Source organism: Emydura macquarii, unplaced genomic scaffold (genome assembly GCF_026122565.2).
Source record: "Emydura macquarii macquarii isolate MOO-44397 ecotype Brisbane River unplaced genomic scaffold, CSIRO-AGI_Emac_v2 contig_212, whole genome shotgun sequence".
Classification (NCBI taxonomy): Eukaryota; Metazoa; Chordata; order Testudines; family Chelidae; genus Emydura; species Emydura macquarii.
In genome coordinates, this window is record NW_027130349.1 from 13,538,314 (window position 1) to 13,557,533 (window position 19,220).

The 19,220-nt window shown below is 40.8% G+C and overlaps 1 protein-coding gene across 1 annotated transcript; it reads left to right on the forward strand.

The window, feature by feature from the left end:
- The first annotated feature begins 6,358 nt into the window (after positions 1-6,358).
- On the forward strand, positions 6,359-18,949 carry CIDEA (cell death inducing DFFA like effector a). Its single transcript, XM_067547996.1, has 5 exons — positions 6,359-6,443; positions 10,216-10,372; positions 11,308-11,454; positions 14,764-14,945; positions 18,257-18,949. The coding sequence occupies exons 1-5, from the start codon at positions 6,406-6,408 to the stop codon at positions 18,375-18,377; spliced, it is 645 nt and encodes a 214-aa protein (XP_067404097.1). The 5' UTR covers positions 6,359-6,405; the 3' UTR covers positions 18,378-18,949.
- The last annotated feature ends 271 nt before the right edge of the window (positions 18,950-19,220 follow it).

A 19,220-nucleotide genomic window follows, 5' to 3' on the forward strand; every position in this document is an offset into this window, starting at 1 on the left:
AATGTGCCTGATCTGATGATGGGAGTGATTTTATGACCTAAACCCTTGCTCTTCTGGGGTCAGGCTTAACCCTTATAGCATCTGACCCCCAGCCGGAAGGCCCACCATACCTAAGAAGTAAAAACAACAGGCTTTGATATGTGGCTCAGAACCTGAAACCAAGACTGATAAGTAACACGATCCCTAGAAACAATAAAGAACTGTAGCTAAAACTTGGTGGGGGGGGGAGAGGTGTCATGTGAAAGGAGAGAAAGAGATGTTTAAAAATGAGTGCAAAGAGACCTGCTAAAGAAAATGGATGTTTACAAATCTAAATATTAACTAAATGCCTCAATGCATTTTCCCACATTAATAATTGGAGAAGGGTCTGACCCAAGCCCCTGTGTTCTACACAAAGCCCTCCTTAGCTAAGGAGAGAGACCAATAGAATTTAGTATATGGCCCAGAACCCTTAAATCAATGACTGATATAGGAGCATCACTCACAGAAGTGATAAAGAAACACAGCTATAAACATGAAATAAGCTAAAATGTAAAAAGAGACCTGTTAAGGAAAAAGTGGATGTTGGAATTGAAAGGTTAACTAAAATTCTCCACTGTGTGTTAATTGGAGAGGGGCCCAGCCAAGTTTCTACCTGTTGCCCAGGAACCTCCTTAGCTAGAAAGGGAAGCCCAGTAGTTTTGGAATATGGCCCAGAATTCTAAACTTATATGCTGTGTGAGCCCTTGAGGAAATAGCCAGATGTTGCTATGAAATCATATTCCTTTTATAAACCATGCATCCCTTTGGCTATTATTGCTTTAATTTTGATATTCTGGACAGTAATAAAATACAATCATTATTAGTTAAGCACTCAAAATGTACTCAATGTTATACAAGATATAAATATTAACAGTCCCTGCCCTGAAGGGTTTGCAAACTATTAGGTGACCTACTGTGAGAGTCTGGATATTTTGTCTTCTTTGTGCTATTTGCACACACACAGCAATAGTTTAGAGTTCCTGGAGTGTTCCCTATGAAACTCTTTTGGCCTCTGTCCTACGAGTTAGGGAAGAGCTCAGTAGGTGTGGCACAGTTCCATACCTGGAAGCCTGTAATTACTTGAAAAATCCGAAAAATATAAAAAGTTCAAAATAAATATATCTTCTTTCCTTCTGGTGAAAGAATCCTTTGTTTCCTCGTTTTTTGGAGTATCTCCAAATATATATTTACAATAAAAAAAACAAAATTATTAATAAAAAACTGATTTACAACCAACCTTTTTAGAAAATGCAATACACGCAATCTGTGCTTTAAAAAAAATTAATTCACAACTTTTGCAATTGCAGACAAGGTATTTTTTCAGCTCAGACTAAATACATCAGACATAGCTCCAGTCATAATAAACAGATGTTAATTTTATGATGCATTACCTACAATAATAAAGCCCATTGACAAAATTCTGCTTGAAATTACTGATGCCCTAAATTTAGCAAATTAGCTTTCAGAATTCAGGGTCAGCTCCTGCCAATGAACATCCCATGCCACTCTCTAAATTCAAGAGGGTTGTACAAGATGGAAATAAAGACAAGATTTCAGCTTTTGTATTTAATACCTCATCTAACAATGACTAATCTAAATTTGAACCTGTCTTGGAAAAATCCCAGTACACTACAAAAATGTTTTTTTATTTTTATTTTTTCATGTATTATAATATGTGCTCATACATACATGGATGCTTCTGTAATAAATTTTAAACATCACATAATAAAAAGAATAAAAATCACATGACCTCTTCTCCTGAACTAATTTTTTTCAGATAATTTCACTATGGGACAGATACTTCACTGGAACTCAGGGCTTGTCCCTCTGGTTCACCAAAATGCATAACAGAATGGAATGGATTTCAGTAGAATTGCACAGGCTCAAATCAGGGCAGAATTTGTCCCAAGATGTTTTGCAGAGGCATACACAGCTTTGAGAGATCATCCTGGGGTGAGGTAAGGAGGAATCCTACTCATATTTCTGAAGACTGACAGAAGTTAAACTGCCAGGTATTGTAAAGTAGTGTTTAAATGTGTGGGATTCAAAACAGTTTCCCGTTTCTTTGTAAATATCCCAGAGCTTGCCTACACTTAAATATTTGGCATACTCATTCATCCCCCATCACATCTCCAACACGGCACATGTCCACATACAAAAAAGCTCTCAATAATCCACAGATAACCACACAACCATTTGAATTAGGCTTTCCTCAAGAAATGCTAGCCACTGGGAGGTCCTCCACTGTGCCAGTGTCCACCAGCACAGTGTCAACATAGATGGAAAACACTGGCATAATACCCTAAAGGTTCAAAGAGTCCACCCAGTACCATCCAACAGTAATTGGTCACTGTTTAGATGGCCTGTCTGGTATACTTTCTCTACTTTATTGCACATGGATGAAAGTGTGCCAGAAGCTGCTTACTTGTATAAATAGCTCTGCACCTATGAATATGCTGCCACCTGGCCAGACACGAACATGCGGACACTGGTGATAATCTGGGCAACAAAGAGAGGCAGACCCATCTGAATTCATTCGCGCCGTATATGAAGTCATAGCATGACTGGGTGTCCAATCATCTTGCTGAAGGCTGAGATAGACACCACTTAGAGCAGCAAGCAGTACCTTTAAATATGAAGGGACTTAAGGTCCAATGCAATAAGGATAATAAATTCAATGCAGGGAGGAAAATGTATCTGTTCTCTGAAGGGATGAAATAAATCTTCAATACTTGATCTTCTACACAGCCCTATGTACTAATGGAAAATATAGAGGCTCTATGTACTGTTGAAGTAAGGGACCAGGAGAAGAACAGCAGTTCCGTTAATGGAGCAAACCATAGGACAAGTAGCCACAACAGGAGACACCCAAGACATTGCTGAGAACAGAAATCTATTCAGGAAGTCACAGTATCCAAACATGGCAGCAAGTATTGAAAAGGTTGTTAACTCTATGAGTATCAGTATTATCGTAGCACTTAGCAACTCTAGTCATGGACCAGGAGCCCATTGTACTAAATGCTCTACAAACATAGCACAAAAAGACAGTCCCTGTCCCAAGGAACTTACAATCGTTTTTAATTTTCACAGACCTTCCAAGCAGGGATAGAAACAAGAGGCATGACTGACTAACCTGAAAACAAAGAAAAAGGAAACCAGAATAGAGTTTTACCTGGACATCCAGATGGAGGTGAAAATGGACATGGACTGAATGTTCCGATCTAAGGAAGAGAAAATCAGGGCTACCTATGAATAAAAGGACAAGTTCAGGAATAAGAGGGAAATGAGACTTGAGGACAGACAGTTTGAAAGAGAAGATTTTAATGAGTATCTAAAGGCTCAAGAACTGATGACAGCACATCTGTTCCAGAACTTGCCCCTTCACAAATATCATCCGCTCAATACAACACTGTCACTCAGGACAATAGGACTTACTATATGACTGCCCTCTACTCTCCAGCTCCCTACATTTGCTCCAAGCCATCCCACTTCTTCATATGAAAAGGGGAAAAGGCAAATGGAACACTTATGACCCTTGTTTTTTAAAATCTGTTACACTGACTTGATGTTGTAGCTGGTCTTCACTTTGTAATAAAACAGATTCCGAAAATGTCTGTATGTAATCATTACATCAGTCAGACAGCTCTTTTGTATCAATACAACAAATTACTCTTCCATAAACTCCCTTACTATAGCTAATACAAATAATTAATAAACTAGGAGAAAAATAAATGCATACAAACAGCAAATGTATAAAGTCCATCATTTTTAGACTACATAAAGGAATTTCATAGCTGCAGTTGATAATTATTATTGCCACATCGATGCATCCATAGTTCCAGACTCCATCAAATCCCTTACCATACAAATTAAATGAATGGAATAATTTAATTACTACATTATTTAACAGATGAGCAACCATTACCAACATAGCAAGAAACTACTCCAAATAAAAATAAATGGTAACAGTTCATTGATAAGCATGATTCATTCACAATTCCCCACCATCAACATGAAACTATGTGCTCAGAGCATCTCTAATTTGGGCAGCATGCCAACTGCAGGCTGTGCTAAAATAAGTAACAGCCTCCAGTACAACAGTCAGACTGAACGTAAGGTGTTCCAGGCCCTCCTGTCTCCTTGCTACACTTTATATTGAACACCTCATCTTTGCTTCATTCTTCAGCTAATCACGTGGTTTTCCTGGCCATGCTATATAAATGTCCAAGAGCTGGCCACAATGATAAATTAATGGTATCACCATTGAGTAGTTCTCCTTTCTATTAGTTAATGTACTCTTGGTATTATTGAGGTGATGTGAACATAGAATGGGCACATACATTCTATCAGTAATCCTGCACAGTGTAGGTATCTCAATTAATTAAACCCTCAGCAATCTTTGTCACATTGGCCACCTCGATAATACAACTGTGCAACAGACCATGTATTGTCATGTCCAATCCCAGTACAACAGCACCCAGTGTGAACGTCTCAACTGAAACTGGTGCCCAACTAATGGGTATCTATTCAAGGCAGCCTGCTTACACAGGGTGATTACCACTTTGATTTATGCAGTGATCCTTGTGATTTGTTGCAGCAACAATGAACCTACCTCATGTATAGAGAAGTCTTTATGTAAGTTTCTCACAGGTGAAATCATCAGGCAAAAGTATATTTGAAAGGAACTTTTTTCTTTTTCAGATGCATTTCCTGCTCAATTTTCCCTGTCACTACAAATCAGCCACTAACCCTTCATCTACACTACCAAAATAACTGCTTAAACATATCTGAGAAACATGGTAGTGGCCCAAATATATTTAATAGTTTTTTCTTGCCTGTGTGCCAGGGCGTTCACAGGAATAAAAATTTGGCTGCTTTTAGAGGGGCATTTTCTGTGCCCCCAGTGGCCAGTGGAGCTGTCTCTCCCCCTGCAGAAGAGCTGTCATCTCCTGCCCTGGTCCCAGAGGAGTTCTGTGCCCCTGCTTTTTGGGAGAGATGACCATGCTCCAATTTGCCCACCCTTGTGCATACCCCTGCCTGTGTGGCTTAAGGAAATCATGCTAGGGAACTATTTTATCTGAGGTTGGTAGCTAGGCAAAAACATGATTCCTTAACGTGGTTATTTTATGTTTTTCCTATTCATACAGGCAAGAAGAAATCACATTACAACACATGGTCTATAAGGGTTAAAACATAGTTCTCTTAAGATATACTTTTGCCTTGTGATTTTACCAGTTAACAAATTTATTGGTGTTTTTGATATGTCTGATCTGGTGGAAAAACAGAAGACTTTATTTTCCAGTGTTGTCACCTTTTACCATCCTTCTCCTGCTCCTTTTCCACATTCTCTGTCCCCAGTTCATGATACCGTCCTCCTGTATAACCGCTTTTGTATACCCTTAGCAAAAATATGAGAGAGAACTCCTTAAGTATATTTGCATTTGGCTCAGTAGAGGGCAACAGCTGCCATAACTGACTTGGGTCCTGATCCTCCACTGTCTTGGAAGCTTGAATACTCAATTGACACCTGTGTCAACACTACCATTTTGATGTGCTATTCTTTTTATACCCACTTTGCACAGATGTGAATGACTGAACGAGGTGCAGGGGAGTCATGCCCTAGGAGTCACATCACTGCTGTATTTATCAGATTATAGCCATCTCAACCTATACCCACCACAAAACCTCTGCAATCCCATCAGAATGTATGTAGGCACAAACAAACAAAGACAAACACTATCAAAATCAACAGAAAGCTTTCTATTAAAAAGCGGCGAGGAAAAACTGTGCAAAACCAGAGTGGGGGGAAATAAAGTGGCAGTAAAGAGGGCCTCACACTAGCTACCACGGAATCGCTGATGCATTTGATTCATTAATTATTATGAAGATAAGAGGGGATGCCTGGTGCATCCAGCTGCCTGCTCTGAGAAACAGCCCGAGTCGTTTGCAGTCTCACAACAGCCAGGGCGCTGCACCCTGCCAACGCATGTTTTGCTTTGGTTCCTGCCCCATCCCATCCCTCTTCTTCCCCTGCTCTCCTTCTCCCGCCCCTCCCCTCTCTGTCTTAAACCTTCTCCTCAATGCCCTCCTGCCCTCGCTGACCCCCACTGCTGCCCCGTCCCTCACACAGACCCCAGCCCTTCTGGGGCTCCCGCCTCCTCCCGCACACGGAGTGGGCGTGGCTGAGCATGGGGGAGGGGAAGAGGTCTCGCGGGCCGGGGCGAGTGGCCGGGGTTCGCTCGGGAGGGGGCGTGGCTAGCTGCGGAGGGGGCGTGGCCAGCTGCAGAGTGGGCGGGGCCGCGCCCCCGCCCTTCATAAGTAGCGGCGGCAGCAGCTGGTCTAGGTGGGTTTTTGCTGCGGGGGTGCTCGGCCGGCTGGGTGGCGATGGAGAGCGCCCGGGAGTGCGCCGGGGCCCTGGTGCGGTAAGTGCATGTCCCCGGCTCCGGCTCCGGCTCCGGCTCCGGCTCCGGCTCCGGCTCCGGCTCCGGCTCCGGCTCCGGCTCCGGCTCCGGCTCCGGCTCCGCGCTGGCGGGGTCGGGTTTCCTGGGGCGCGGCCAGGAGCAGCGGCCCCCGGGGGTGCAAGCACCGGCCCCCGCCCAGCAAAGCGAAGCCGGCGGCGTGGCCCCGCCCGGCATGCGAATCTTGAACCATATGGTGCTGGGGTGCAGCCCGTAGAGCCGCCGAGAAATCCGCTTCGCTTCCCCCTGCCCTGATCCACTCCGCCTCTGTGTCCCCGCGGATCCCGTGAGTAGCGGCCAGGGTTCTCCGGCTCCTCACTCGAAACTTTTCGGTAGCTGCCGTAGAAAATATAACCCGCAGGTGTTGCCAGGCATCCTGGGAAGAAACATAGCTCTCACTGCTTAAAAAAATCTGCGGTGCTTACAGTGATGACTTCTCATGCTGGAGAACCAGGCATCCGGAATTGGCACCTTGCTTCCTCTGACACTCCCGTCGCTGTCATGAGCCAGAAGAGATGGCAGTGGATCAATTTCCTAATGAAAAGGAATTGCAGCATAGTTGCATGTTCCTTGCAGTGAAAAGGCGGCTTTGCCAAGCGTCTCTCCTTTCGTCCACTTTTTTTGAGAACAAAGGTTTTTCAACAGTGTTCAAACAGTTTCTAGACAATCGCTGTGGTCTCGGTCATAGTATTAATAGTACTGCATGCAGAAGTACAATTAGCTCCATCTCTACTGTACTCACTGTATACAGGCCTATTAAGTCTCAAATGTGTGACAATTGAGACTGAAAGGAAACTTGGGTCATGACTGTCAGTAAAAACTAGACTAAGTGAGAACCTTGATTGGTCTTGTGTTTGAAGATGAAACTCCCACTGGCTCCATTATAAAGCTTTGACATTCTGAAATTTGGTTCAAGTCTTAGTTTCCTAAGACTTGCATCTTGAGCAGTAAGAGATTATATAAAAGATATAGTAGCAAGTAAGCAAAAGTTAATTCATTTTAATTCTATATTGGCTACTAAATCCTATATAGTGATGGGGTAGTAAAACTAGCAAATGGTACATCTACTGCACCATAGTATATACTAAACAACTAGATGTCCTGTAGGAAAATTTAAAGCTCATGGGTCAACCATTAGACTTAAGGTATGGCTTAAGACTTAGATCTCTGTTCTTATTGCAGCTATTCACTATGTCTGTCTAAGAAGACAGTTCTCACTATGGAACAGTCTTACATTGGTCTATTTCCTGTCTTTGTCTTGTATGTTTTAATGAATTTAAGTTGGCTATTCCAGTAATTCTCTTTAATGTTCTGTGGATGATGAACTCTAAAATGCATAGGGAAATTTTAGTAGCACATCTCCTCCCTGAAACACTAACTGTATCACTTTTGGCTGACTCACTCCCCTGATGTTAAGGGTACTCGTTTTAGTCAATTTATTCTAATCTAAAGGTTACAAACTAGGCCATGGACTGGGGTCATTGGTGTTGTGCAACTTGTGACTTTCCTAAGTTTGTCTGAAGGCTGTTGCATCACATCACTTAGACAACCATGCATGACAGCTTGCATACAATATGCAGGGTGTTCTAAACTTTGCAGCCAACAGTGTGCACAGGGTTCACTGTAAAGTACCACCCACTGAAAAGTAGCTGAATTCATAGATCCTACAGGTCTCTAGTCTAAAAGTGTCTTTGGGATACTATATGCATGTTCCTAGCTCAAAATTAAGAACATCTAATGTGGCTCTAAGAGCATGGTATAGTTCTACAAATGTAACCAACAAAACAAGTCAGGCAGATTTACTAAAGTCTGAAGATGCTTGTGTACCTTTTATAGAAAACTTTTTTCCAGACTCTAGAAGTGGCATTAGTGCCTAGTCAGGGTAAAATACCTGTACCCTCAATGCCTCCCTAAACCATATTCCTTATAACTTAAAGCAGTGGTTCTCAACCTGTGGCCCAGTCTGCTGGCTGCAGAAGGGAGCTGCTGTCTAAGTCCATATGACACTTTTGTCCTGTCAGTAACTCTTACTGATACATAATGTACGCCTTGGCCTTGTGCTTTTTTCTTATGCTTTGTCTTCTATCTGAATAAGTAAATTCCATTTTTGGCAAAATAATACTTCAAGACCCAATTCAGCTTAGTATTTAGAAAGTAAACTGCAATATTTTAATATCTTCAAAACCCAACTGTTCCACCTGGGTTTGTCAAGTGCTAGTGATTGATAGAATCTAGTACTATACTATACTAGCAAAGTAACTTTTTATCAAGAAGTGATGTATGCTTCCTGATGTCTGAAGAAGTTCCAGACCCCTCCTTATTATGAGGGCCTTAAGCTTGATGATGGGATATGAAACTCCTTAGTTGTATGCTGCTGGTCCAAACCTAGTCCATGTTGCTAGCATTCAAAAGATAAAAACTGATCACTGGTAGACAATATGCAACACATTCTTCACTAGGTAGAAGATTAAGAGCCAACACCTGTATCACAATTAGTCTTAAATGTTCTGTAATTCTTGGCAGAAATCAGTAACTGGGCAGAGAAATGCCCATTCACCCCACTGATACCTTCAAGTCAGGTTCAAGTGCACACTGGTATGGCAGAGAAACTTATCGTATTGCATTTTGCACTGTATCTGAAGTGTACCTCATTTATTGAATTTCTTTTTAAGAGGGAAAAATCCAGAAAGTAACAGCTTCAACTACACTACTAAATATCAATCAACAGAATACTTCTAGAATAAAGTGAATATCAAACTATGAGTGTGTTGATTTTATGAAGATCAAAGCCAGTATACAGTGAAGGAAATGCATGGCCAGAATTAAACTTGTGACAAAGGCGCGTATCAGGAATTAGAACCAGAACATAATTTGCCATAGTCAAAACTAGCAATCTGATTTTTGGACCAAAAACGTCCATCCTTAACTGAACTAAACGGGCCGAGAGAAGATCTTCTCACACTCACTATACCAAATCTAACTTCAACGAAATAATTGCATCAAACTGAACAATAGTATTCAGGTAGTTGAGTCATTGGAATGACTGAATATTTTTGAAGTGTCTAACTGGCAGACTTTCAAGTCTTTTTACAAACTCAGTGCTGCAGAGAAGTAATAGCTCATACCTTAATAGCTATTGCTAACTACCTTGCCACTTGCAACAGGCATTTAAAAGTCCAGTGCTTTGGTGTTGTAGTAATGGAAGTTATCCTGGTGAATCCCTGCCTCATAACAAGTGGATACAGAGGCTCTGTATTGATAGGACCCACAGCTGTGCATGCATTACAATTTACTAGAACAAAACTGGCTTGTTTCTATTAAAGAACTTTTTGATTTAGGGTCAGCCAAATGCATCATCCAACTGAGATCAGTTTTTTTTTTAATCTGTAAAAGAAACAATGGTACTGAAGTCAACTAACTTGGAAAGGTAGCTGCTCCAAGCTATAGCTTATGAAAGTAGGTCAAAGTCACTGTAAGCAGGACTGACACCACTTGATCTCTGTGATCATCTAGCTGAGTTGATCTCATACCTTTATACAGTTCTAAAATTAAAAACCGTTGTCTTGCCAAGAAAGCAAATACTCTACAGTTTTATTGAAACAGCTTTGGTCTCTGAACTTTTTAGATGTTCTGGCCTTAGATGGTCTGAGAACGACATCTGAATGTTATATAATGAATACATGCATCCCAATGACTAATCTCAATGTTAATTAAAATGAAATTGTCTGTGTTCTAGATCGCTGGTATCCGTGGGAGCATCTGTGGGGTCAGTGACAAGACAGACCCTGTTCCCCCCTCTCACACCTGCAGCCCGACCCTTCCGTGTATCAAATCACAACCGCAGCAGTCGGAAAGGCATTGTTGCAAGCAGTCTGCAAGAGCTCATTAGCAAGGTATAGCAAACACTTCTACTGTGGTTGAGATTTAAAACTGCTGGTCAGTAAGAATGGAATACTTAGGCCTTCTGGTCTCCACTTTGCATGAGAGCAAAACTCACTTCAGCCTAGGCTAAGTCAAATGGCTGAAATGTAGGCTCTTGCTTCAGGATTCAGAGCCTCAAAAAACCTGGTAAATTGGAGTATAAGATAAATACATTTCTAAAAAGCCATGTGGGATATTTAGTGCCAAATTCAGGGCATTAATAAAAAAGCAGGTTTCTAAACACTCTTCAGACTGAAGCCGGGAGAAAAATTGATACATAAACAAACTTCCATATTAACCTCTGATGGATATAATGAGATTTAATAAGGGCTAGCTGAATCTGATCTGTGCAGGGGTATCATGCTAAAACAATGCAAACTAACTTTTCTATAATTTAATGAAACTCCACTGAAATATAGCATAGCCTTTCAATGGAAGGAGATGCTGGAAATACTGTCTCAAAACTAAACTAAAATGGAGTCTTGCTCTGAAAGATCAAACTAGCTTGTGGTGCTGTACTTCGTGACCTGTAGCTGGAGTCCTCCTTTTTAAATGAACCCTTTTGCATTTAAATACAGTATCAAAACCTGCTTACATTAGCATGAGATCTGGATACTCTGGAAGTCCTGTGCACTTTCACAGCAAATTGATCAGTGGATGGGGGGCAAGAGTAACCATTCTGCAGCATACAAGACCTTATGGTATTAAATTAGATGCCACAACTCTTCCTTGGTGTGGAAGTTGGAACAGAGGTCTCTATGGGTGAAACAGAAGCAAATCAGTACCTTCTTTGGTGTTAGACTACTCTGCAAATGAGCAAGAGGTTGTTATCCTGCTTAAATGTTAACTAGACAGACAGAAGGAATTAACTTGAAGAAGCAGATGACATCTATTGTTTTTATTGTAGGCCCTAGATGCCTTGCTGATTACTGCTGGACTGATAACTCTAGTTTTGGAGGAAGATGGCACTGTTGTGGATACTGAAGAGTTCTTTCAATCCCTGGGAGATAATACACACTTCATCCTTCTAGAAAAAGGACAGAAGTGGACACAAGTAAAGTGTTAACAGTTTTTTGTAACTTTCGGAGATTAACATTGGCTTAAGGAGAATGGTGGCTTCTGGCAATGGGGCCGAGGATGGTAGCAGGGGAGAAATGAGAAATTTTCCTCAAAGAAGGGTGGGTATTAATAAAAAAAAAACCCGAAACAAACAAAAAAAAACCAACCTGCTTTCTGTGAAGAATGCAAAGTCTTTCTAGAGGACTAGAAATAAGGACTTCTTTTGGCTCTCAGCTGAGCAGGCAGAAACCTCTTCCAATTCATGCTAGGATTTTGTAATTAAACATGTAATGGACATCTTCAGGCACAAAAAATACCTTAAGTCTGTCTCCTATAATGTAGAAATCTGACTTTTCCTTCTTTCCTAGGAAAAAAGGAACTAAAGGCCAATATTTCTAACATCAAACAACCAAAACATGCTTAAGCATGACTTTTCCTATTTCCTCTGTGCAGGTCCTCTTAAAGCGAAAACCAAGACATGATTACAGCATAAATCTGACATGGAAATGTAAAATTCCATACTCTGAGTACATTAGATACTCAGGGAGGTTACTAACTTAGAAAAAATATTTCTATATTATTCCACTTGCAAAATCTTACAAAAGGGGTAAAGCTTGCCATAAAAACACAAGTCTAGACATTTTTTCTTGGCATAAGAGCACTTTAAGATGAATGTGCCTGGTTTACCGAGTGGTTTTGGGACACTCCTTCCCTTGTGACTGAAGGCCCCCAGTTTGCAGCTTTTGTGGGATTAGTCCAGAACTACATAATTCAAATAAGAGACTGGGTCATTTCTCTAATGGCCTTTCTGTAAAATGACAATGGTCTCCCTAGAAAAGCAAATTACTTGTGCTTGTCATAGTGACACAGGCTAGCTGTACCACTCTCTCCTCTTAGAGAATTCCCATGGATGACAAGTCTCAAGTTGTCACCTCTCTTGGGGATGGAATTGCATGAGTCTGACTTAGACTAGAACCTGGGTTGCAGACTCCTGTGTACTAACCATGATTGGCCCAGTAGGCCTGGGTTGCAGTCACAGCTCCCAAGGAGCAGAACTGCAGGTACTGAGCAGTAGTCCCCAGTGATCCGACAGCCTTTTCAAAACAGTTGGAACATCACATAGCATAAAACAAGAATTTTGAAATGGCCTATGCAGGCCTGGAGCTCACCATCCCTTTGATGTTGGCCAGGTTCAAACTTCCTCTGCCTGACACTGACTCTTTTCTCTCTGAAGTGGGACTTACTGTTTAGTGGCCCTCTGATCTTAAGCTTCATCCATGGCAGGTAGGCCCTTCTCAACTCATAGCCCAGATACTTTTTTAAAGATCTTGGAGGTGTTCTCCTCAGAGACATCCTATTTATAGTTATTGTGGTGGTTCCTGCTTAATTCCCCCCAAGACCCTTTTTGACCTGAGTTCATAGTCAAACTACCCTTCCAGCAATTGAACAAGCATAATATGCATAAATTAATAGAGAAGCCCCACATCTTTAGGAAAGAAATTAAGTGGAGAGTCCAGAGGGGAGCAACAAAAGTCAGATTTAGAAAATCTGACCTATGAGGAAAGGTTAAAAATTAGGCATATTTTTGTCTTGAGAAAAGAAGACTGAGGGGGAATCTGGTAAGCCTTTATCTACATTAAGGGCTCTTTATAAAGAGGATGGGGATCAATTTTTCTCCATATCCATTGAAGATAGGATAATAAGTAATGAGCTTAATCTGCAGCCAGGGAGATCTAAATTAGTTTAAAAGGGTTTTCTAATATCTAAGGATAATTAAGCTCTGGAATAGGTTTCCAAGGAAGGTTGTGGAATCCCCATCACTGGAGGTTTTATGGACAGGTTGGACACAAACCTGTCAGGAATGGTCTGGTTTACTTGGTCTTGCATCAGCACAGGGTGCTGGACTTGATGAGTTGTTGAGGTCACTTCCTTTCTACATTTCTAAGATGCTGACTCCACAGTGATCTATGTATTGTTGCAAAATAACAATAACTAGAATAAGGAACATGGCTCAGTCATGCTTCAATTGCCAGTATCCCCCAACTTACTGCAAACTACTAAAAATGGCATGGGAACTAGCTAACAAGCATGCTGCAACAGTGCTTGCAAAACATAGCTCCAAATGTTTAAAATTCTTCTTTGTGAACGGAACCAAGCTCTATAAGCATTTACTCGGGACTGTCAAAGGAAAAAACAGAAAAGCAGAGTAGTCTAGTGTAAATACTAGCTTAGCCAAGTGCCCTGGTAACGCTTAGCTTTGCCTTTCCTGTGCATTGCTTACTAGATAAAATTGCAAAGATGTTCCAGGCAATCTTTGTTTTTAAAAAGTAGCGATAAGTGATGTACAAAGTAGTCGAAAAGCACTAATTACAGTAAAATTTCTCATTGAATAAGATACAGAATATATCCACTAGGTGTCTCCCTACAACACTGGCAATATCTTAAGAGGGAAAACTGCTTGAGCAGCTTTTCATAATACTGTTACTTGGTAGGCAAACTGGGAGGAGGTCAGGATTTAGCAGGGGAAGGTGCTTGCTTCCTAACCACTATCCCTGTTCTTTCCTTAAGTTTGGTTAAACACAACTTAGTGCTGTTGTGTCTATTCTAGGTACCATCATAGTGGTTCCACCCAGTGACTTGTTAGGCTATTTGGGGGTTACTTCAAATCCTAGTCGTTGGTGAATTGTGAACTCAATCCCTATCATCCAATTCCCAACCAGTCACCATATAGCTGGGCAAACTCACTTTTGAAGGTTAATGTTGGGCATTTGGATTCCTGGTTACTTTCAGTGGATTGCTGCAGCAAACAACTGACTAGCAATATTTTAAAGCAAATTCTCAGCTACTGGTTGTTGTCAAAACTGGTATCATTGTGCTAATACATCTGGCTTGCTAAGCAACTTGAACATGTCACTAGTGTTGTAATCCTGCTGGAATTTGGCCTTGGTAGTTCAAGGATTCCCAGGTCATCTTCGGACAGGAGTCAGACTAAAGAAATGTAACTTCACTTATGCAAAAATGACATCTTGAAGGGAGTATCCATTAATGTCTAAAGGATTAGTTACTTTAGAGAGTCCTGTAATAGGTCTGATCAGGCCTTGCACGAAGCCATGATGAAAGCTGCAAGTTTGTGGCAAATAACTTGTAACCATTATTTGGATTAAGGTCCCACACCAATAGTTTAGATGGGCATTAACACTGGATGCTTCTAAAGCACAGCTGCATTATCTAGTCTCCTGAGGTATATCTCTATGCTATCACCTATGCTGGATATAATGTAAAACTAAATGTCTCTTTAAATTAGGGAGAAAACTGTGTCACCACTGTACAGCAGAGGAAGAAAATGGGGGTAGCCAACATCACCTTGGACTTGTACAAACTGAGTCCAAAGGATTTTATTGGCTGTCTAAACATTAGAGCTACTTTCTATGAAATCTACTCTGTGTCGTATGACATCAAATGTATGGGAGCAAAGACTGTGCTGCGGTAAGTATGCATTCCTATTACTCAGTTTGGGACTAAAGTAGATGAGGATTGGAACCAGTGTCAAAAGAACATGGACGTTAAATGATCCAACAATGAAGATGCTAAACTGGTAACCCATCTCAGGATTAACTGGTAGAAGCAAAGGTATTTTTATACAGTTTCTGCTCATGACAGCACTCTGTAAAAATCAAGAATGCCCATTGCAGTGTGATTCTGGTGTAGCTAAATGCTAAGGTTCTATGGCAGAAATTAAAAAAACTTCCCATAATAGTAAAATATAACAGTTGCATTTGTAACAACCAAAAACTGTGTGTACAGTACCTGGTGGTTGAAGGCGGACTTTTTTTTAAAAAACAAAACAAAAAGCTCTCCCACTCTTTCCATTTGAGGAATATACTAAAGTGTAAACAACCACACATGGAATATCCATGTAAATGAGAGGTTGGGAAGGATGCCAATTTGTTAGTTGAAATCAAAACTACTTCAATGCAGTAAAATGAAGGACTGAATAACAGTAACCTTAGGCTTTTCCCACATTCTGCATAACAGGGTCAGTCTCCCATTCTGAGGGGGATAGAGAGAATACAGAGGAATGGGGCATAAAGTGGACTTTTTACTGTCTTTAGACGGATTTCTCTTATTTGAATAAGGTTGTGGGATGTCTTGGTTCCCAAGTGAACTGTATCTTTCTGATACACTTAACTCAAATAGCTCTGTATCCCTTCAAATGCTGAAATGCAGAAACTGTTTAATAGTATACACTAACGCTCCCTGGTTGAAGATGGGAGCAAATACTCTGTCTGGTTGAGTAGGCAGAATGTAGAAGGCATGTTCATTCCAGTTTGAAACTACATGAACACTAAGATTCTATATCACTTAAGTGAGGACTTCAAAAGATGATGGCTTACTGACTCGGAAGAGTTCTACAATATTAAATTGCAAACACCACACCTTGCTACACCGGATTTGAGATGTCAGAATTTTGTAACTTGAGATTAAAGAAGATACTGATCTAAAATTGGCATAGATTGATAGGCTAGCCCTTAATGTTTAGATTCTCATATTTGGATTTAAATGAGGGTCCAATTATGCCCAGTATTATACCCTTGCACAGCACTGATTTCAGTGAGGCTGGATGGGTAACTGAGTGCAGAACTTTATTTAGAAGAACTAAACATTTGCCTCTTGTGACAAATGGAGACTAATGTCTTGTGCTGGATTCTTAATTCAATTGACAGTTATAGGTTTGGATTCTTAACAGTGGAACTTGCATTGCAAGAGGGAATTTTAAGTGACAGTTCCTCCAAATTCTTGCCAGCATGCTGCAGCTGCTGAGAAACTGACACAGGAAATGCAGAAAGCAGCAGGGAAACAGCTGAGGTATCTGGAGTCCTGCTAGAAGCATAGCTATATTACAGAGATGGTTCTAGGGCTGGGGCCAAGGCCATTACAAGCAAATCTTTCCTCCAACTCACTTTCTTCACAGAAGTGAGAGCCTACCCAAATGACTGCAAGCTGAAGACAAACTCTGCCCCGGAGTCTCAAGTTACTCCATGGGAAAATGTTCTGCTGATTCTGGAGTCTTGTACTCTGTATCCTCCCCAAGAATTGGGAGGGAAATGTTCACTTGGCAGGCAGAGAGCCTCTCACATGCCATGAACCTTGGTGAATTTTCTGTTTCTTATTGTCTTATCAAATGAAGGATCAAATATCCAGTCCAACAAACTAAAAAGGCCAGTTGCACCAATGGCCAGTTGTCAGACATTGCAGCTGTTGTAAGATTCAACTGCATGGAGGCCTAAAAAGGCTGCACCTGGTTTCAAAAAGTTGCTTGGCCTGCCTCAGCAGACTGACTGAGAAGAACATGCTGAAATTATATCAAACAGGTGCCTTGCATGGCATGGAAAAGGAATTTAGCTTTAAAGCATTGCTAAGTTCCTGAGATGTTTGTTCATTTTCTTTAGAGTGAATTGCTGATGGCAAAAAATCTAAATATTCTTTTCTCAACAGGAAGAAGGAACTTCCCTTAGGGGGTGGGAGAAGAGTGCAGAAAGAGGATCTGCCTTCTCTATTAAACAGGAATCCTAGAAGTGGGCAGTACTAGAAGACCACATTTGCATTGGTCCTTAGACAGGGATGGGAAAGCTAGGCAGACAAGAGAAATGAGGCTTTTAATTCAAGGAAGGAAGGGAGCTATTGGTCTAGTTCCTGTCTCCTAAGGAACTGTTGGTGGTTGATCTCATTCATAGAGAATGGTTGAGTTTCAGGCTAGCCTTCTTATTACTGCATTTTGCTCCCTTCCCCTTGTTCTCTTTGCTGCTTCAGTATATTTAGCTTGTAGCTATGAGTTCAGTAAGTTCTAGGTACTTGAGGCATTTTAGTTTGGAGAGGAAAGAGCAGGATTGTAAATATACAGAGTTAGTACAGAAAGCTGAACTCGGTAGTTCCTGGTCTAGATAGAGTGAGAAAACCAGGCTTAGAAAATTCCACTCTGAGTGGCTGGAGGCTGATGCACAAAGTGTACATAGCAAGAATGTCATGAATACCCAAAGTGTTCAGTATCCCTGGAACTTGCACCAAAACCTGTGGGTCATGATCGTACTTTAGTGCTCATGTTGCCTTAGTTTTATGGGCCTTGTATTGGGTCTTAAACTGCCTAAAGTTGCATGTTTCATGCCAATAATTCACTCTGGATTGTTTGACTGCAGTGAATTTATATATGTAATATTAATGGAGATTAATATTAATTTTAAAGCTTTGCCTTCCCAATTCATGAGTATTACTTACTACTGCTGCTTACATTCCAATGTGATTGCTCAAGGTTTACTGTAAGAGCTGGACGATGCTTTAGTTGACCTGTCAGTGGTGGTTCTGTAGCTGGCATTCCTCCTTACTTACTTATTATTGTAGCAAAAGTGGGAAATAGAATGGTTTAATGTTGCAGGGCTCAAATTGACTTCCTGATTGCCATGTTTCCATTAATGACATCAGGTAGTCCTAGTAAGGGTATTTGAAATGTTCTGCTAAAACTGCTTTGTCTATGTAACTTAAGCTTCTCTTGCTGGTACTAACCCTGCTACATGCAACCAGCTTCCTTATCACTCAGTGGGAGTTGCTTATATGTAGTGACTGCCAAACTAGGCCCTGGTGTAGAGCTGTTATATGTTGCGTAGAAGTGGATGGAGTGTGTGGGAGTTTTATAAATGTATGATTCCTCCTAAAAGAGCCCTTGGATGTCCTGTAACAAGATGAAATCAATGTTCTAAGAGTTTCTTTTAGAAATGACATTACTTTTTTTCCCCCTCTACTAGGAGACTGCTTCGGTTTATGTCCCATGTGGCACAGATAACTGGACAATTTCTTCTCTACACTGGATCTTATGTGTTGCAGCTGATGGGTGATTGTGAGGAAGATGGCATATGCACAAACTAAAAGCACTAGTTAAAGCAATCTCACTTTTAATATCAGTTACACCTTTTCACACCTAACATTCCCCTGTCTAATACTAAAGATTACATGGTTTAGGATAGTTTCATGATCTTAAATTATAAAGTAGATGAGTGTCCATTCAAATGAATCTAACATGAATCTAAATTGTCCTTTGGCATAATTCAGATCTTTTTCATTGTAAGATAATGATGTGACAATTGTAAATATGATCGGAGTCTTTAGTCTTTTTAAATGTGGTGAATGGAAAGATGTCTGTCTGTATGAAGTGGAAGTCTCCCCTACACAGATATCCAAAATGAAGAACAAGGTACACATGAAGCATAGACTATTTGTACCAAGCAGTGGATTTCCCTCCACAGGCCAAGACTTGATTGTCTTGTGAATAAACAATCATGTTACTTCTTCTGAATGGATTCTGGGTGGCTTTTCAGTTTCTTTTATGGCCTCAGTACTGTTCAGATTGGTATTCACTCCTTTGTACTTAAATTCCCAGTTGAATTGCATCTGTTTCCCTCTGTAACAATGTAAATAAACTTTTGATTTGGTTTTCAGTACCATAGGATCTGGTGCAGTGAACTCCTTAACTTGTTTAATCAGAATTTGTTAGACAATGGGTGGAAGTAGAGCTGCCCTTACCTTAAGGCTGGCATATACATTTTTGCATGACTGTGCTTATAACAAGTGCTCTGCAAGCACAGTAAAGCTATACCGATGTAAGTACAGCCCCACAGGTTGAGGGACTGTAACTGTAGGGACTTCTAAAATGTGAGTTAAAGTAGCACAAACTAGATTTAAATCTTGAGGATTACTTGCCTAACTTTCATT